Source organism: Lepidochelys kempii, chromosome 9, assembly GCF_965140265.1.
Source record: "Lepidochelys kempii isolate rLepKem1 chromosome 9, rLepKem1.hap2, whole genome shotgun sequence".
Classification (NCBI taxonomy): domain Eukaryota; kingdom Metazoa; phylum Chordata; order Testudines; family Cheloniidae; genus Lepidochelys; species Lepidochelys kempii.
In genome coordinates this window covers 96008903-96029900 of record NC_133264.1, presented here as the reverse complement: position 1 = coordinate 96029900, position 20998 = coordinate 96008903, and the positions used below count along the sequence as shown (strand labels likewise).

The 20998-nt window shown below is 44.9% G+C and overlaps 1 protein-coding gene across 11 annotated transcripts in view; it reads right to left on the bottom strand.

Annotated features, from left to right (window-relative positions):
* Positions 1 to 20998, bottom strand: part of ATP11C (ATPase phospholipid transporting 11C (ATP11C blood group)) — a 122025-nt gene that overhangs the window by 45988 nt on the left and 55039 nt on the right. For all 11 annotated transcript variants that reach the window (XM_073358413.1, XM_073358407.1, XM_073358408.1 and 8 more), the window contains 5 exons: positions 13823 to 13903; positions 12595 to 12702; positions 9564 to 9692; positions 7121 to 7224; positions 1987 to 2037 (listed from right to left, as the gene is read on the bottom strand). In XM_073358413.1, coding sequence (XP_073214514.1) covers positions 1987 to 2037; positions 7121 to 7224; positions 9564 to 9692; positions 12595 to 12702; positions 13823 to 13903 — 473 coding nt within the window. The remainder of the gene's footprint in view (positions 1 to 1986; positions 2038 to 7120; positions 7225 to 9563; positions 9693 to 12594; positions 12703 to 13822; positions 13904 to 20998) is intronic.

The following is a 20998-nucleotide window of genomic DNA, read 5'->3' as shown; positions in this document are numbered from 1 at the left end:
CTCTTACATAAGGGATTAGTTTATTCTCACTGTATTTTTGCCTTCACATCTATATTTACATTTGTGGTTTCTTATCTCTTATCACACAAAGTATTACTAGTATTCAGACTCTCCAATGTCTGACTCATTTCAGAATTCAAGCCGAGATTTTCAAAAATAAGTACCTGATGCTAGTGTCTAAAACCCATACTTAGAGACCTAAACAAGTGGACTCATTTTCAAGAGTGCTAAAAATCGATGCTGCTGTAAAATGTTTTACTTATTTTTTTGCTCCCATGTTGCTCAGTGTGATCTATAATTCCTTAAAAAGAAAAGGAGTACTTGTGGCACCTTAGAGACTAACCTTTAAGTGAGCATAAGCTTTCGTGAGCTACAGCTTATTTATTCTTATTTCCCTTCACGACCGCTTGCCATTTCCACTTTTAATCCTAATTGGGTAGCAGAATTTTTAAAGGCGAGAAAAGTTTGTCAGGTTTCAAGCATCCCTCAAAAGTTCTGTATCGCAGTTAGTATTTGAGACTACCATTTCTCTCAACTTAAGAATCTGAGGGGCACATCTGCTGGCACCTCTGCTTGAACAGCGAGAAAGATCACAGGCAGGGTTAGAGGTGGCCATTTGGTTTTCAAAGCCCTCCTGTCACTTTCTGTGCTGTATAGGAGATCAGATTAGATCATCACAAAGGTCCTTTATGGCCGTAGAATCTATTATTATCTATTATCTTGTAACACTGTCCAAAACTCTTGGGTTAACGGACATGCTTGCTTCCATTTCCATCTGAAATCTATCTTTCACTGCTTCTTGGATTAAAGTTTGATCTTCTTCTCTACTTTAAAATTTGGCCCATTAATTTTGCAGCATTGTTGGTGAGTTGGTGCTTTCTCCTGTCACATATGTACAAAGATGTTAGGATGAAACATGCTTTTATAATACACAGCTGGAATAAACAGACTAAGTTAGTCATCTCTAGACCTTCTAGTGTGTCTTTTTCTTTCTGTCTGTTTGTAGAGTGTAATCTTATTAAGGCAGGGACTGTCTGTGTTCAGGCTTTATACAGCTCTGAGCACATGGCTGTACTCACTAAATAAATAGCAATAGGAAAAATAGTTTTGCAGACTTACGTACATATGTTGCTTTGAAAAAAAAAAAAAACATTTTGTGCACAGAAACAGCCTATTTGAAAGACCCACAATCAAAAACCTTCCCCTCAGGAAATCTACATTCTCACCCACCCTCTATTGTGTCCCAGTGATGTAGAAAATTTACTGGTCACCCAAAACACGGGCTGCACCTAATTAAAACCCGAGCTCTTCGGCAAAGTGAAGGGTGGGTTTGCTGGAGAGCAGATGTTGTGAGCACATGCCCAGTACATCACTCTTTGCTTCTTCTGGTTCTGTTTTAGCAAGTCAGCTGGAGTGAAACTGATGGGGGATCCTGCCCTCCAAGAGCTCAGAGAGCAGGGAGCCTGTCAGTTTCATTTATCTGCCAGCTCACAAGGATGATTCCAGCAGAGGTGATAGAGGATGCAGAGGGTTGCACATTTGCTCACTTCCTATAAACTCCCGTATCGGCAATCCCAACAAACCCAACATCCTGGGGCATTTGTTGGAGGCTGTCACAGCTGAAGGGCAAGGATTTTTAAGAGGGCCTGCTGCCCTCATAAGAACGGCCCTACTGGGTCAGACCAAAGGTCCATCTAGTCCAGTATCCTGTCTTCTGACAGTGGCCAGTGCCAGGTGCCCCAGAGAGAATGAACAGAACAGGTAATCATCAACTGATCCCTCATTCGGAATGACTGAAATTTTCTCAAGTCACTAGAACACATAAAACCAAACTGCAAAATGAAAGAAGAAAGGTAGGATAAGGAAGCTCATATTTCAGATCCATTAATCTCCACAACTCCTCTTTGATAAGCAGGATGCTAGGATCTATCAATAAAGAAAACAACCACCACCTGCAATTAGTAACAATGAGCTAAGTGAACTAACCGGGCTACAGGCTCCTGGTTACTTCTGTAGATGTTAATTCTTCCAACAAATCTGTGATCAAAATATATAAGAGGACATTTGTTAACTAATGTTTGCTGCATATTTAATTACAAGGAGCCATCACAAACATAAGGAATGTGTCACAACAGGCAGGTGGGAAGAAATGAGCAGGTTAGCACACATCAGAGTCTTATGCTCTTAGCCCTGGTCTACACTAGGACTTTAGGTCGAATTTAGCAACGTTAAATTGATTTAAACCTGCACCCGTCCACACAGTGAAGCCCTTTATTTCGACTTAAAGGGCTCTTAAAATCGATTTCCTTACTCCACCCCTGACAAGTGGATTAGCGCTTAAATCGACGTTCCCAGCTCGAATTTGGGGTACTGTGGACACAATTCGATGGTATTGGCCTCCGGGAGCTATCCCAGAGTGCTCCATTCTGACCGCTCTGGACAGCACTCTCAACTCAGATGCACTGGCCAGGTAGACAGGAAAAGAACCGCGAACTTTTGAATCTCATTTCCTGTTTGGCCAGCGTGGCAAGCTGCAGGTGACCATGCAGAGCTCATCAGCACAGGTGACCATGATGGAGTCCCAGAATCGCAAAAGAGCTCCAGCATGGACCGAACGGGAGGTACGGGATCTGATCGCTGTTTGGGGAGAGGAATCCGTGCTATCAGAACTCCGTTCCAGTTTTCGAAATGCCAAAACCTTTGTGAAAATCTCCCAGGGCATGAAGGACAGAGGCCATAACAGGGACCCGAAGCAGTGCCGTGTGAAACTGAAGGAGCTGAGGCAAGCCTACCAGAAAACCAGAGAGGCGAACAGCCGCTCTGGGTCAGAGCCCCAAACATGCCGCTTCTATGATGAGCTGCATGCCATTTTAGGGGGTTCAGCCACCACTACCCCAGCCGTGTTGTTTGACTCCTTCAATGGAGATGGAGGCAATACAGAAGCAGGTTTTGGGGACGAAGAAGATGAGGAGGAGGAGGAGGTTGTAGATAGCTCACAGCAAGCAAGCGGAGAAACCGGTTTTCCCGACAGCCAGGAACTGTTTCTCACCCTAGACCTGGAGCCAGTACCCCCCGAACCCACCCAAGGCTGCCTCCTGGACCCAGCAGGCGGAGAAGGGACCTCTGGTGAGTGTACCTTTTAAAATGCTATACATGGTTTAAAAGCAAGCATGTGAAAGGATTACTTTGCCCTGGCATTTGCGGTTCTCCTAGATGTAGTCCTAAAGCCTTTGCAAAAGGTTTCTGGGGAGGGCAGCCTTATTTCGTCCTTCATGGTAGGACACTTTATCACTCCAGGCCAGTAACACATACTCGGGAATCACTGTAGAACAAAGCATTGCAGTGTATGTTTGCTGGCATTCAACCAAAATCCGTTCTTTCTCTCTCTGTGTTATCCTCAGGAGAGTGAGATATAATTCATGGTCACCTGGTTGAAATAGGGTGCTTTTCTTCAGGGACACTCAGTATAGCCCATTCCTGCTGGGCTGTTTGCCTGTGGCTGAACAGAAATGTTCCCCGCTGTTAGCCACAGGGAGGGGGGAAGGTTGAGGGGGTAGTCACGCGGTGGGAGGAGGCAAAATGCGACCTTGTAACGAAAGCACATGTGCTATGTATGTAATGTTAACAGCAAGGTTTACCCTGAAAGAGTGTAGCGACTGTTTTATAAAATGTGTCTTTTTAAATACCGCTGTCCCTTTTTTTTTCTCCACCAGCTGCATGTGTTTCAATGATCACAGGATCTTCTCCTTCCCAGAGGCTAGTGAAGCTTAGAAACAAAAAAAAACGCACTCGAGATGAAATGTTCTCCGAGCTCATGCTGTCCTCCCACACTGACAGAGCACAGACGAATGCGTGGAGGCAAATAATGTCAGAGTGCAGGAAAGCACAAAATGACCGGGAGGAGAGGTGGAGGGCTGAAGAGAGTAAGTGGCGGGCTGAAGACAGGGCTGAAGCTCAAATGTGGCGGCAGCGTGATGAGAGGAGGCAGGATTCAATGCTGAGGCTGCTGCAGGACCAAACCAGAATGCTCCAGTGTATGGTTGAGCTGCAGCAAAGGCAGCTGGAGCACAGACTGCCACTGCTGCCCCTCTGTAACCAACCGCCCTCCTCCCCAAGTTCCATAGCCTCCACACCCAGACGCCCAAGAACGCGGTGGGGGGGCCTCCGGCCAACCAGCCACTCCACAACAGAGGATTGCCCAAAAAAAAGAAGGCTGTCATTCAATAAATTTTAAAGTTGTAAACTTTTAAAGTGCTGTGCTTAAAGTGCTGTGTGGCATTTTCCTTCCCTCCTCCACCACCCCTCCTGGGATACCTTGGTAGTCATCTCCCTATTTGTGTGATGAATGAATAACGAATGCATGACTGTGAAGCAGCAATGACTTTATTGCCTCTGCAAGCGGTGATTAAAGGGAGGAGGGGAGGGTGGTTAGCTTACAGGGAAGTAGAGTGAACCAAGGGGCGGGGGGTTTCATCAAGGAGAAACAAACAGAACTTTCACACTGTAGCCTGGCCAGTCATGAAACTGGTTTTCAAAGCTTCTCTGATGCGTACCGCGCCCTCCTGAGCTCTTCTAACCGCCCTGGTGTCTGGCTGCGCGTAACCAGCAGCCAGGCGATTTGCCTCAATCTCCCACCCCGCCATAAACGTCTCCCCCTTACTCTCACAGATATTGTGGAGCACACAGCAAGCAGTAATAACAGTGGGAATATTGGTTTCGCTGAGGTCTAAGCGAGTCAGTAAACTGCGCCAGCGCGCCTTTAAACGTCCAAATGCACATTCTACCACCATTCTGCACTTGCTCAGCCTGTAGTTGAACAGCTCCTGACCACTGTCCAGGCTGCCTGTGTACGGCTTCATGAGCCATGGCATTAAGGGGTAGGCTGGGTCCCCAAGGATACATATAGGCATTTCAACATCCCCAACAGTTATTTTCTGGTCTGGGAAGAAAGTCCCTTCCTGCAGCTTTTGAAACAGACCAGAGTTCCTGAAGATGCGAGCGTCATGCACCTTTCCCGGCCATCCCACGTTGATGTTGGTGAAACGTCCCTTGTGATCCACCAGAGCTTGCAGCACTATCGAAAAGTACCCCTTGCAGTTTATGTACTCGCCGGCTTGGTGCTCTGGTGCCAAGATAGGGATATGGGTTCCGTCTATAGCCCCACCACAGTTAGGGAATCCCATTGCAGCAAAGCCATCCACTATGACCTGCACATTTCCCAGGGTCACTACCCTTGATATCAGCAGATCTTTGATTGCGTGAGCTACTTGCATCACAGCAGCCCCAACAGTAGATTTGCCCACTCCAAATTGATTCCCAACTGACCGGTAGCTGTCTGGCGTTGCAAGCTTCCACAGGGCTATCGCCACTCGCTTCTCAACTGTGAGGGCTGCTCTCATCCTGGTATTCATGCGCTTCAGGGCAGGGGAAAGCAAGTCACAAAGTTCCATGAAAGTGCCCTTACGCATGCGAAAGTTTCGCAGCCACTGGGAATCGTCCCAGACCTGCAACACTATGCGGTCCCACCAGTCTGTGCTTGTTTCCCGAGCCCAGAATCGGCGTTCCACAGCATGAACCTGCCCCATTAGCACCATGATGCATGCATTGGCAGGGCCCATGCTTTCAGAGAAATCTGTGTCCATGTCCTGATCTCTCACGGGACCGCGCTGACGTCGCCTCCTCGCCCGGTATCGCGTTGCCATGTTCTGGTGCTGCATATACTGCTGGATAATGCGTGTGGTGGTTGATGTGCTCCTAATTGCCAAAATGAGCTCAGCGGCCTCCATGCTTGCCTTGGTATGGCGTCCACACAGAAAAAAGGCGCGGAACGATTGTCTGCCGTTGCTCTGACGGAGGGAGGGGCAACTGACGACACGGCTTACAGGGTTGGCTTCAGGGAGCTAAAATCAACAAAGGGTGTGCCTGTACATCAAGGAGTATTTCAGGCAGGACTGCACGGAGGGTTCCAATAAGAAATGGTGCACCAAAGTTATCGTTGTTATTGGAACAAGGAGGTTAGCCTGGCCTCTGATTGATACATGGCTAGATTAACCTCGCTGCGCCTTCTCTGTGACTGACTGCAGTGTGATCTAGACAGGGGAGGAGGAAAATGAGTACAAAACAAATCTGGTCTATTTCTTGTTCTGACCCACTCCATCTATCCTTTACATCTTTGGCTGGCAGCAGACAAAAAAGGCGCGAAATGATTGTCTGCCCTTGCTTTCACGGGGGGAGGGAGGGTGGGAACGGGGTCCTGACGATATGTACCCAGAACCACCCGCGACAATGTTTTAGCCCCATCAGGCATTGGGATATCAACCCAGAATTCCAATGGGCAGCGGAGACTGCGGGAACTGTGGGATAGCTACCCACAGTGCAACGCTCCAGAAGTCGACGCTTGCCTCGGTACTGTGGAAGCGCTCCGCCGAGTTAATGCACTTAGAGCATTTTCTGTGGGGACACACACACTCGAATATATAAAACCGATTTCAAAAAAACCGACTTCTATAAATTCGACCTAATTTCGTAGTGTAGACATACCCTTAGAGAGACAGAGCTTTGGAAAGAACACATTACGCAGGTCATGATCCAACAAAGTACTTAAGCACATGCCGAGCTTTATGCGTGCAAGGAGCCCCATTGACTAGAATGAGGCTGTTCTCTGCACCTTGCTGAATTCGGGCCAGGGCGCCAATGGCTTTCCATCCTTAAAATTGTTCAGGAAGGTAACAAAGACATGTTTCTAAGCAGGCTTACACCCAAGTTTGTAAAGGCATATGGGCTAGTGACACTCTGGTGCCCTAGCACCTCCCAGGGCAGCTGCTTTGCCTAGAAGTCAAATTTCCAGGAAGCTTTGCCGGATGGCTCAGTAAATTCTCCAGGAACATCTACAAGTGTTACCATAAAAAGGCTTTCATTCCTTGTGGACAACATGATGACAACCACTCTTTTGAACTCCAAATGCAGCCTATTCAGCTGGAACGAGAATTCAGTGGCTCCCTTAAACTATGTTAGACAGGTACCAACGGCGCTCTAGTTTTCCCGCTCAAAGGACACCAAGTGATGGACCAATGACAAGGACCAGTTGAGTACCAGGAGTAGTGGCTGTTCCCGTACTTACTTGTAGAGGTCAGATTGAGGCTGCTCACATTCAATTGTGGCAGTAAGGGAGTCGATGTCGTCGTCTGTCCGGAGCCCAATAGTATCTCGCACTGCGTAATGAGTCTAGGTGGAGAGAGCAGCAAGAGCTATTACAGAGTCACACAACTCCACTGAAGCACAAGAACAGAGAAGGTCTTTGCTCAATGAGTAGTTATAGCTCATTACTTAAAACACTGATGTACAATGAGGCTTGTCTTAAGCGACCACTCAAGTAACCCATCAGTTGTTTAAGGACAGGGCAGGAGGACATGGATGGGTCTTCTAATGAAAGGCAGAACAGGTTGGAATTTAATATGCTTAGGAAATACTTTGGACTGGTCTGGTAAGACAGAGGGTTACTTAATAAGGGAGGTCTCTTGTACCTGCCAATAAATTATGAGAAATACTCCTCCTTCAGGGCTGTCCTAAGGCATGCTGAACTCCTCCAACACCTGTTTACTTCAAGAGATAGCTGCAACAGCTCAACAGGTGTTCAGCTCCTCTAAGGAAATTGCCCAGTTCTGCTTCTGAAGGTAATTAGAAGATAGCTCTGCTGCCAGGGGAGCAGGAACAGTATTGACAGAACCAAGAGCTATTCTTAGCATCACCTGCTGTGCAAGTTCCTTTCTCACAACTAATTGGAAAGCCTGGGAAGACTCCAATTCGCTATTTTAAAGTTCTATTTATAAAAATGACTTAGAGTTCTAAATTTCAGTCAGCAAGATATATTGCCTCAATCGGTCTCCATAAACACATTCACTAAAAAGCTTTCTCACTTTTTAGCCTTGCATTCCTCTTCCTGCAATTGATGGTTATAGTTATAGTGCACAAATCATAGGAGGGAATTAACAGCATTTTGAATATCAGCGTTGAATGATTTTATAGTAGAATGTCTGTGTCTTACGTCAAAAATTTCACACCCCCACCCCCACAGGACAAGTAAGCCTCAGTTACGCTGTTCTGCCATTTTCCCCACTCTTCTCCCTTGCCCCCCCAAACTCTGAGTTTTCTTCTTTGTTATATCAGCATCCAGGAAACAACCACTGATGACCAAGCAGAAACAATATAAGATGCTTATTGTAGAACCTTAGTGTCACATGTCAAATGCTCAAAGTCAGGGAATGTGTTCCGGTTCTGAAATTAACTTAGCCATGTTGCACATCCTTTTATATTTTATGGCATACATTTGAACCTGCTTTAATATAGGAAGGCTTACTTTAGGGTTGTGGCGCTTGAAAGCTCCACTCCTTTTTGCTAACCTATCCACTGAGGTTGGAGACCCAGTGCTACTTGGCTTGTGAAGTTCGTAAGATGCACAGGAGAAAGGCTCACTACTGCAGAGTTGGTGAACTCTATATAACCAACAATATTTCAACACAGAGACCAGCTTCCATGCATACATTTCTACATTACCTAATGGCTATCAGTATAGATATTAGCCATGGACCTGATCCAACACCCTCTTAATGAATGAAGATACATACGCCCACTGATTTCAGTGGGAGTTGGAAGGAATTCTACACTGCTAACATTGTTCCACAGCTACCAATGTTAGTACAAATTACTCCTGTGCATGAGTGAAACCAAGTTTTCATATCCTTAGAGGGGGGTTTCAACTGGGGGTGGGGGGGACAGGGAGAAAGGTAGAGGGAATAAATTAGAGAAATAATTCATCCTCAGTGAGGCCTACCCAACTGGTACAATTTCAAATCTCAGAGTTCAGCCCTTTTGACTCATGAATATGAAAAAATACATCTTAAAATTTTCTGCCAATGGGAACAGAGTATATTTTAAATGACTAGAAGGCTTTTTCTGCAAAGCAATCCGGAACAATTCACCTATGAGTTGATATCAAGCATGAGGAATCTCAGTCACAAAAAAGGGGAGAACTACACATAAGTGCAGAGAGAGTGAAAGCACAGAGTTATAGAATGAAAGCCCTGATAAAATCTCAATTGCAAAGGTCTCTACAGGTGACTGCTATAATAACCAGCTGAAACTGCAGTGATCTATTTACTAATTCATTAGATCTTTCTACATGGGTACAGAAGATGAAAGTGGTAACCTTCTTTAGCAGGATAAATGATACAGCATGCAGATATATCTGTCAGGACCAACACAGTTTGGAACAGTGCCCTTAGGAATAGTTACTTAAAACACACAGACCCCCAAAAATAAAAAAAAAATCCATAGAGCACTTCAGCATTGAGTAACTGGATGAGAGAGGTTAGGAAATGGAAGCTAAACACAACCAATTCACAATCAGAATGTGTGATCCCAAAGCGTTCTCAAACTGAACTGGCAGACACACAGGCTGACTTCAACTGCAACTAAAACAAAAAAAACCTGAGCACAGAGGAGCCACTGCAGTGCATTAACTCTGCACTCTAGACTACTGCCTGAAGTGTTTTCATTCTTGTTACCTTGAAATTCGACTCGCCATCCAGACTTGCCGTCGTGACGTAACAGATCCCATCGTCATTACTCGATGCCAAGAATATCAGATCACAGGGGAAGGTTTCGTCTGCTTTCACTTCTACAACGTCTCCAACCTGGAAAGAATGCAACTGTGTTTTTTTAATGATTCATTTAATCAAGCCCTGAAGGAGATGACTGCGGTTTAATCGGTTTATCTTGTTTTATCCAAGTCTAAAAGAAAGGAAAGATCCTCTCCGATCATGGGAATTTGAAGAGCTTTTTAAGCTTACCACGAAAAAAGTACAGCAATTGTGCAACTATCCCAGATGATTTGCCACCCACATGCTAGAACCGTTGCTCAAAGCTAACCATCAATACTGCATAATGCTAGCAATACGCTACCTGCCTGTCTTACTCGGTCTTACAATGTTTCCATATTTAACAACTTTCACTCACTTCAGTAGGACCTCTGTGGAGCGATGGTTTGCAGGACAATGGAATTTGAAGTTTGAGGGCCCTTGGAAGGGGTTTAACAAAGCTATGAAATTATTTCAATATAGAGCAGAAATATTTAGTAATGTAGTCTGACTACAGATCTTGGCTTTTCTCCTTTAATTATCTGACAGTACGCTTGATGATTACCCACCAGAGCCCTTGTTCATATATGGAGCTCACACACATACCCTTCGACTAGACTTTCAAGTGGAAAGCTTTTTCTTCGGTTACGACTATTCTGTAGCAGCTGATGCATATACTACGTTTCCTCAATACCTAGCTTTGGAAAATACTTGTTACTGGATGGAGAGGACACTGCATCTGCTGTGAGGAGATGGAGCAGAGTGAACTTTCCTTTACACTTGAGATAGTACCCAAATAAGTAGCATTTTTTAAACGTATATTTTCTTGATTTTTCTTCCTTTCATTTGTTGCTGAGGGACCCTGAGCCACGCGCTTGACAATGTGTAACAGAACCCTCTGCTCAAAGACCTCACATCTCCCTCCGCCCCAAGAGGAAAACACAAGTCTGACCTTAAGAGCCCCTCAATGAAAACTGGCAAAGGGGTCACTGGGCTGTCACGGTAACTCTTGACAGGCCTGACAAACTCACTACACCTAGCATCCTGTTTTCACAGTATTTCTCCATAAAGAATGTCATATGAGGTCTACAATGAAAGCCAGACTCATAGTGGTCATTAACACTGAGGTGAAATGTCTGTACAAATGCCATGGAAGAAGATATGTATACACAGACTGAAAATACATTCCTAAAAATGTCTGAATCAAGATGGGGTTGATAAACAGGATTCTGCCAAACAAAGGACGTATTATCACCTGTCTCCCTTGGTCCACATGTAAATTAAGCATTGTAAAGCAACAGAATGGAGGCTCCATTTGCATACGAAGTCAGTATACCAAGGAATAACCCCCCCGGGGGTCATTCTGACGTGGGTGACCAACAATGAATTTTGGGGATATAAAGGGAAAGGCAAAAGGAAACCTCTTTATCCTGTACCTAACGAAGTGCAATTACGTTCATGAAAATGAGATCCCAACCTGCCCTGGCTGGAAGCACTGTAAAGGACCTTTGGGTGAGAAAAGATTGCTTTTAGACTGGTGGTTAAATTAAGTTTAATCTCTAGAAAGCATGTATTGATTTTGTTTCATATGTAATCCATTATCCTTGCTCACCATCTCTTAAATCTTAGCCTTTGATAATAAACTTAGGCTAGTTTTCACTATACATATATCTTAGTAGTTAATCCTCCATGGAACCAAACAAGCTGGTGTGTATTCTGTTCCTCTGGGGATAGCTTACTCGGTATTACTGTGGCTTTGTCTACGCTGGCAATTGAACAACAAAACTTTTGTCTTTCAGAGGTGTTAAAAAAACCAAAACCACACACCTCCCAAAAGACAAAGGGGGAGGGGTGGGGAGTATTTTGTCAGCAGGAGAGCAGACAAACAGCGGCTACACTGCGTGACTTTTAGCGGCATGGCTGTAGCGACAAAGCTGTGTAGTGCAGATATAGCCTGTGAGTGTTCAGTGGAGAAGGGACAGAACGCTACAGGGAGACATTTCAAAGGGGCCTGGGGACTAGGTACACGTACTGGTAATCTGCAAGGCAACGCAAGGGCTGCCATAGCCCAGAGGAGAGAGGCTGAAGAGCTGGTGGCATCAGGGAGCTGCCACAAGAAAGACTCCCTCTTGCTGGAGGCTGGGGATAACAAGGTGACTCAGTCCTGGGCACCCCAAGAACTGTACCAACAAGCCACTAGCAAGTATTTGTTCTTCCAAACAATTCTATCCCAATATTAGAGCACCAAGGATAAATCTCCACCACAGATTAAACGAACCATCCCAGCTCTGTAAATTGAACTTGTTAGCTAGGGCCCCTTTCTAAGCACTCAGGATCATTCTCTCCCAGGCACTCTGGTCCAGCTCTGCCCTCCGACAAACAAAACTCCCTCTGATTTCAACCGGCGTGGCACACCTGTATCCAAGTGTAGGACTTGGCCTGAGAGATCAGCCCAACTCAGCAGGAACGCAGATTAGGGTAATAGACACCTCCTTACAATTTCACATAAAAATGTATAAAGAAAGTAGCCATCTAGCATTCTACAGTGAGAGGTGATAAATCAGCTAAATCTCTGCTAGCAGACATCTTCCCAGACGTCCTTGGGAAGCTAGGGATAAAGGAAGGACTGCCTGTTCCAGTCACAAATGAAAAATTATCAAAGATAAGTTACTCATCAGCCCCACCAGTGAAGTGCATGCATGGCAGCCTTTCAAAGAAGTGATCAGACAAAAGCCAAGCAAGCACCTGGTTATTAACTTGAATGGCTCGTAAGGTTTCCAGTCTGAAAACATACTGAGGTTTAGGGAAGAGGATGGAAAGGAAAAAAATAACAACTGCAGAATTAGGCCCTTAGCACAGTCAAGTATTCAGCCATCGCATCAGATTCTGCTACCACATCAATGGGAGTTTTCCCCAATGTCTCACAGGTGCATCTCTCTCTCTTTCTATTAATGGTTACCTTGATTTTTTCGCTGTGTTTTTTCACTTGCTTTGCATTTTCAACAATGAAGACGCTGCTTTTATTTACTTCCTTGTCAGCTCTGTGTCTCAGCCAGTCCTCATAGCCCTAGACACACCAATATACAGGTAACACAATCAAGCCCAAGTGGTGAAGTAAATAAATAAATAAAGTTGTAAGAGAGAGGGAGATAAAAAAGCGAGTAAGTTAAATTGTCATCGGAGCTCCTTCATGCATGCCAGAACATCGACCAGAATAGCTCTGATTGAACCAAGTTAACTTTTAAAAACTTCAGCTATACATTTGACAGATTCAGAACAGACTAAAACACCACATACAAAACAAATCTACAGGCACTGCATGCAAGAAACATCTAAATTGCTGTGACATATTTCTATTATTCTCAAGATTGGCAAGAATATGCTGATAATGTGAATAATATGCTTAGTGCCCCGTTATTCTCACTTTTCCAGTCTAACACTGGAAAAGACTTTCTCTCTCTTCAGTCTCACCTGAAGAATACAAAAGCCAGATTCGAATTTTACTCTAGAACTCCCTTCTGCTCCTCAACTGATTCCCTTTACAAAAGTATCAAATAATGCAATTTAAAAAGGGGTGTGTAGGGTTAATTTTTTTTTAATATTACTCAATGAAAGAGGTCTACAAATGTTCAGGACCAGATATTGTTTGAGTGGAACTATTCCAGTTTTTCCATTGACGTCAGAGTAGAAAAGAATCTGGATTTACATCATGCTTCTGTAACCTCCAAATCAGGCCCAAAGTACATTTTAAAAAAGGAAGAACTAAAATTGTAGGAGTGCAGTGAACGTAGAGGTAACCATCAACAGCAAGAGCTCACAACATGACTTTAAATAAATACACACACACACACACACACACAGAAACAGACTACAAAAGCCATACCGAAAATGAGAAAATGCAATCATAAATCTACAAAAATTGGACAGAGACCTTAGGTTCAGCACAATATCCAAACTTACTTTTTTATTTCTAATTTTAAGATAAATAGATTTCACCTTGGTTGTGTTTCTCTAACCTTGGCCCTCTACTATTTCAAATATATGTAGAGTCAAGTCTATATGTCTTTATATGCCAAATCTCTCTCATTCATTCTGCCATGAACATACTTAAAAACCCAAAGCAAACACACACACAACTGTAGCAATTTGGTGCTCACCCCCATGCCCTCATGAATCGAAAACATTACCTGTTTGATAGCTGTAACAATAATCACAAAGAAAAGTGGAAGTCCACTGGTTATTGGGCTGGTTGGTGTATCTACTATGACCTACAGAGAAAAATAAATAAACTGGTGTTATAATTTTTTGAGGGAGTCACTATTAAATGCTATCGTTAGATGATTCATTCAACACATTCTGTATTAAGTAACACAAGCCCCAAATATGAACATGCTCGGGAGGAGTGGGCACTTGGAGTGTATGGGGGAGATTTACATAAGCACCTTAAGAATTGAGGTCTACAAATCCCACTGAAAGTCAATGGAAAGTCTCCTAAGTGACTATGAAATTTTGATCCAAAGCAGACTGAAGCAGTTGGATGAGTTTCTGTATCAAACTGGGCCTAGAGAATGCCGTCTGAAAGCTTCTCAGTCACGCACCTTTGTGGTGGGCCTAAGCAAGGGGCATTATGGGTTCAAACCAGAAAGTTACCATGCACCTGTCTACAGACACACTGTATAATCTGCACCAAACATGGTCAGTCTCGGCCTGACGATCGAACAGCAGGGCCAGCACTGCATACCATTTTTAACAACCACACCATGGACCATTCTCTAGTACCATCAATAGAACCCAGACTGTAATTGTCAGAATGAACTAAGATGCATTTTCCTTGCTCCTCCTATTGTGATGGTGTCTAACTGGCCTGTTCACAAAATCCAATCATCTGCAAGGGGAGGCCCGGCTTCAAGGGTGTTCTACGTGCATGGACAGGGCAAGTGGGCTTAGTGCCACTGACTCTTTCCCCACAGGGAAGGGCAAGTGCCCAGATGATCCACTGGTTGGCTCCTTTAACAAGAGGGGAGGGAAGGAGCAGGAGGGTCGGGCATGGAGTGGGAATGGCAAAGCGAGGCAGGTCAATATGCCCACAGCGGGGAGCAGAACCCAGCCAGCCCTGTGAAGTGGCCAGCTGCGAGGGAGCGGGGCATAACGGAACCAGATCACTGTTCTGGCTCCACTACACCACTGTCTCCAACCCACAGCTCCTTTCAAAGGATGGGATGTGGATTCAGAAGCAGCAGTCAAGCCTTACAGGAGGGCTGGGTAGGCCACATTAATTTGATTTTTTTGTGGGACAGAGCTATACTTGGGGGTCAGTTGAATTCTGGAGGGAGTGGCAGGGTGTGATTTATTGAGGGGGAGAGTGAAACGTGCATGGATTTGGGTGTGAAGCACAGGAGTTTCTCATTCAGGCTTAGTGCATGCATAATGGCTGGGTCAACTGTGGGGACTAAATCCAGGACCTCTGGCTCTAAATGCATAAAAGCTGCTAATGCTAGATCCACAAGACCAGGTCAATTAATTCAGATGCAGTAGAAGAGACTCTAACCTATACCTGGCCCAGCCACCGCATTCATAGAATCGTTATAGATCTTCTGATTCTATGAGCTTCCTAGAAAGAGACTGCATGAAGGTTCGAAAAGCTGTGTAAGGACAGGAAGAGGAGAGAGCAATTGGTTTGAGATCATCAACAGAGTTTGGCAGAGTTGTACCTCTCTTTTCTGCCCTAGGATAGCTTATGTGATGCAAAGAGCAACACGAAAGGAAGCTGCAGGAGTTATGTGGAATAAAGAAGAAGTTCACAATCTTGACTTTGCAGAGGACAGTGTTCTGTTGGACACAGAGGACAATGGCATGAAAAAGTCCTCTATGACAAACATAAGACCACCAAAGTAGGAGCAGGAATCAGCCGAAAGAAAACCAAGGCCAGGATGATCTCTGAAAGAGGAGTCGTCAGTGACGGTTCATATGTGACTGACAGTGAAGAATACGGTGTGGTTTATGAGTATGTCTATCTTGGAAGCACAATCAGTTCTGACAGCCACCTCCGCTATGAGGTAGAAGCAAAAACTGGGAAGGAAAGTGGAGCTTTTTGGAGACTGGCAAATATTTGGAAAAATAAGGAGATTCACACAAGAACCAAGATAAAACTATACACTGTCATTGTGAGAGCCACATTCTTATATGTTTCTAAATACTAGAAGTCCAAAACAGGCAACTTAACACATTCCACCAGATATCTTTGTGGGGAATACCTGGGGTCTGTTGGTGGAATAAAGTATCTAACGATGCATTACAGAGGACTGGCCAACAGACTGTAGAGGCAATGATTTGAGAAAGAAGGGTGAATTGGTTTGGGCATGTTGTGAGGATGTCAAAAAACTATATTCCTAAACAAGCCCTTGATGGAAAAGAGGAAGGCAACAGATGACATATTTAAAAAAAAAAAAAAAAAAAAAGTTGAGAAAGATGTCCCTTTCCTGGAAACAGTGGAGCAAGAAACATGGAGGTGGAAACCCTCACGTGTTCACAAGGCACGAGAGGACAGAGCACCACGCCGTGTTAGTTTGGATTACACTTGGATGAGTGGATTTCTCGGACACTAGAAATGGAGTGCAAAGTAGGGATATCCCCCCACCAGAATGCTGGAGGTCCGAAGATTCTTTCTTATTGCCAAAACAGCTGCTAGAGAAGATTAAGAGACAAAGTACTGGACGAGGAAGGGTGAAGCAGCAAAACACAAAATATAGAAAATACAGTTTAAAAAAAAGAAAAAACAGCGACAGAGAGGTGGTTATTCTGGCTCCCCTCAGCCAGTGAAGATGGAGACAGTCCAGCAACCAAGAAACTGTCTTCAGAGAGAAGACAGTGCTGGGCAAAGCAGTTATTTGCTCTTAGAGCTGGGAGTCACCTCTACAGTCCTAGAGACAGAGCCAGGCCCTGGAAGGTTATCACTGGCCCTCCAAGATAAAGGCTAAATTTACATTAAACCAATTTTTCTGATAAAATAAATCCCTGGACAGAAGCATAAGCTCAGAACGTGACCCTGAACTGGCACAAGAGGAACGTCACATTTTACCTTCCGAGGCCTGCAAATCAGACTGAATCATGAAAAGAATGATTTAAACATGGCACAAAATCCAGGACTTGTCTTCACTGCAGTGTTAGCTCAAGTAACCTACCCTTGAGTTAATGCCTCTCAAGTTAGCTAGATGGGTGTGGTTTTTGTAAATGTGAAATAGCACAAAATTCACCCCTCAGCAGCAGCTGATCAGGCTTGGCTCTCCACTCCGGGCAGTGTGACTTGCAGCACTGCTCAGGCTAGCCCAGGCTCCCTGCTGTCATGACTGGAGTGGGGAGCTGAGCCAAGCCAGCCCCGTGGGTCAGGAGCCACAGGAGTTGTCGCTGTGGGGTGAGTGTGGGGTGGGCTCTCTCTGCATCCCCTCCCAGGGCCTCCTTCCTCCCAAGGGGCAGGGACAGAACCCTCCTCCCCCACCCAGGGCTACCCATCAGGTCACAATACCCAGCGTGGGAAGCTGAGCCCAGCCAGCCCCGCAAGGGCAAGCACTGCAGGGTGAGTGTGGGGTGGGGCTCACTCTGTGGAAGGGGGAATATATAAATGGAGATGGGGACGGGTCCCTCGGACTAATGGTTTTCAGGGCTAATGGGGACTGGAGCGGGTGAGGTTCAATAGGAGAGAGGGAACAATAAGAGGGCATGGGAGAGTTAGAAAAGGAAGAAGTCAGGGTTGGGAAGAGCCATGATGTCCCACGGGGTTTGTGGCACTGAATGGGGATGGAGATGGAAGGGTTATTTGGGGGCTGAAGTACTGGGTAAATTTCAAGGGGCAGGCGACCATAAGTAGCTGTCCAGGGCATTTGGGGGTGGCTAAGGGGGTGGGGAGTTTGCATCTGCACAGATGTATTTATAATGTGAGTGGTTCAACGTCTTGTGGAAAGTCACTGACATAGGTTTGGACTCAGATACCAGAATATTAGTTTATCCAATACCATTATTTGTGGCTCATGTACCCTGTGGTTAGTGTAGGCAGGGGTTGTGTAGGCCAGTAGTCAACAGGCAGACTGCGGGCCAAATCCGGACAGCCAAACACTTTTGAACAGACCACAAAAGCTTATTATTTTTGCCTTATTTTCTCTGGAGCCTGGACCCTGACTATACCTTGACCAAGAAATCGAGACCTTGACAAAAAATAATTGACTATTCCTGACGCAGATTGTGACAGGTTTTTTTTTTTTTCCCCCAGAGGATACATGGATTGTAAGACAACAAACCACAGAAAGAGAATCTGTAGAGAACTCTTTTATGTCAGCTTTTAATTCCTAAAACCTTTCAATACCACGGAATAACACCTAATAAAATCATGTAGTATACACAAATTGGGATTTTTACACTGTGTTTATTTGCACATGGTCATTTGAGGTATTTTATTCATGTAAATGTAATAAAAAGAAATTCATTTTGTTCATGAAAAAATATTGTAAGAACAAGAAATTCCGCAAAAATAAAATGAAAAATGATTGAAGAATAAAAAGAGTGTCAGAAGGCTCTAAAAGTGAGAGCAGCCGCACTGCAAAACGTTACGGTGGCACACAGCAATCGGATTAGCAGCACAGAGGATCTGTTTCCCTGCTGCATTATTAGCTTGAGTGTCAGCAGTACTTCAGCTATAACCCACACCTCCGGGTGGATCAGCTACGTGGAGTATAAAACACCACTTAACTGGTGGGTGTGGATGGGAGTCAGGTATGGGGCACCACTACCTCGAGCTGACACTGCAGGGAAGACAAGCCCGTAGCAAGGAAAGCACATAGCAGGGCAGCTTTGAGACTTTAATTAAACAGTAGGAGGACCCTAGAGAATGGGAACTATCCATTTCTATTGACCTTATCATGATTCAGCCCAGTTTTTAGGGTATAGGAAGTGTGTGCTCATTGAAACAGGTTTATAACTAGGAGAAATTAAAGGAATCAGAAAAACTAAAACCACAGCAACACAAAGATTTGGCATTCAGCATTGGTTACATACTCTATGCAGAGCTGTTTACAGAATAGCCAGATTGGTTTATATGCACTGCTGCTGGTGATGTGATGGGGGCATAATCAGACAGCCGAACGGATGCTGCATTGGGGAAGTGAGTTTGGAGTTCAGACCAAACGAGTTCTAGAATGAGAGACAGAAATAACTCTAAGCATATTGCACAGGTCCCTAGCTGTCAGAGACCATAATCATCAGTACAGCTCCCCCAGAGAGCACCTTAAAATGCCAGGGGGCCGAGGGGAAGCATACTTGGGCAGATCGCTGCATTGCAGGCACAGAGTTCCCAAACTAGCATACACTACGTGAGTCATCCTATTTCAGGGATCCCGCTGATTGTGGTGGGCGGTGAGGCAGGAATAGGGATGGAGGCAGATGTACTGGGTGACAGAGGAGAGGGAAAGCGCAAGGGAAGTTTACCAGAAATGCCTCGTATTCATATAAACAAAAAGCCTCTGTTTTGCTGCATCTATTGGTGTTTCACTGGAGCTCTCATGAACAATAGAATCTGTATTCGTGGTTTTCAGTTCTTTGTAAAAAGCTACGTTATGCACAAAATGTTTCTTATCTGTCCCCAGGAAGCTGTTTTGAGACAGTCAGCACATATTAATCCCTGGAAATGGCCTTAAACTGTGATTTTTGCACTCTTTATGCAAAAACACCCCTAACAGAGACAGAAACGGTCCTGTTTGTAAGAAGCCAAATTCACACCACATCACCGTACAAGGAAAGCAATGACAACACCTGGCCATCTGAATGTAGCTAAAGTATTTACATTTACCAGTGGTAAATCCTAGACGGCTAGGGATTTTCAGAGATGGCAGTTGCGTGTTTGCATGCACACAGGGCCAGTTAGGCATCTAAGGTATGTCTGCGCAGCAAAAGCTGTGTATGGACTAACCCACTTAGTTAGCTTGAATCTGGCTAGCCCAGGTAATAATCGTAGTGAAGATAACCCAGCGTGGGCTAGTGAGCCCAGTGTGTACCTAGGGGCTGTGACAGGATTGTACTACCTAGGCTTTAGTCAATGGTGTGCTGTCTTCACCACTTTTGTTACCTGCACTAGCTGGATTCAAGTAGCTCAGGTAGGCAAGCCTGAGCATAGCTTTTACTGTGTAGACATACCCTAAATGACCATATTTATGAAACAGGTCATCCCCCTATCACAGAGAGTTAATTTTCAAGGTCTGCCTGCCCCCAAGCACAACGGTACAGTTGTTTTTAGTAAAACTGAGGCCCTGTGAGGTAAAGCTTTGAGCACATATAAACGTATAGTGCCTTCTGCTATTCCCACAGCCACCGACCGTAGAACCTCAGAGTCACAAACACCTTGGGCAGGGAGGTTGTTTGAAACTCAGAAATGTTTGTAACTCTGAACAAAACATTATGGTTGTTCTTTCAAAAAAGTTTACCACTGACCATTGACTTAATACAGCTTTGAAACTTTACTATGCCAAAGATAAATGCTGCTTTCCCTTTATTTGTTTAGTAGTTTACATTGAACACATCACTGTGCTGTATTTGCTTCTTTCTTGTCTCTACTGCTGCCTGTTTGCGTACTTCTGGTTCCAAATGAGGGGTGTGGTTGACTGGTCAGTTCGTAACTCTGAGGCTCTACTGTGCCAAGAGCTTGCCATGATGCATACGTGAGCCTATTTTGGTTATATTTTTGTTCATATAGATCAGGGATGGGCAAACTTTTTGGCCCGAGGGCCACATCTGGGAATAGAAATTGTATGGCAGGCCATGAATGCTCCAAAATTGGGGTTGGGATCCAGGAGAAGGCCAATGGGAGCTGCGCGGGCAGGAGTTGGGGTGGGGGCAGTGTGCAGAGTGGAGCCTGCTGGCTGCCCCTACACATAGGAGCCGGAGGGGGGCCATGTTGCTGCTTCCGGGAGCCATGTAGAATGGCCCCTGACCCTGCTCCCCAGCTGGAGCGTGGCAAGCTCCAGACCCCGCTCCCCAGCGGAGCTCGAGGATCGGATTAAAACAGCTGGTGGGCCGGATCTGGCCCACACACCGTAGTTTGTCCATCGCTGATACAGATATTTCATAGGGGAATTTCCATATTATTACCATATTCCATATACATCCCCTGGAGTACAGTCTTCCCTTTTGTGAAACCCAAAGGCAAACTTTTGAGAAAAAACACAGCAAAATAAAGATAGAAACAACTTCAGAATAAGCTTAACCTAAGACACTTGCCTTATAACTAGGATCCAGCAAGCAGTTCAACCTGCATCTGTATTTAGAACAGGACTTCAGCAGCATAGTCTGACTTCATTTTAAAGTAACTGAGTCCTGCTAGT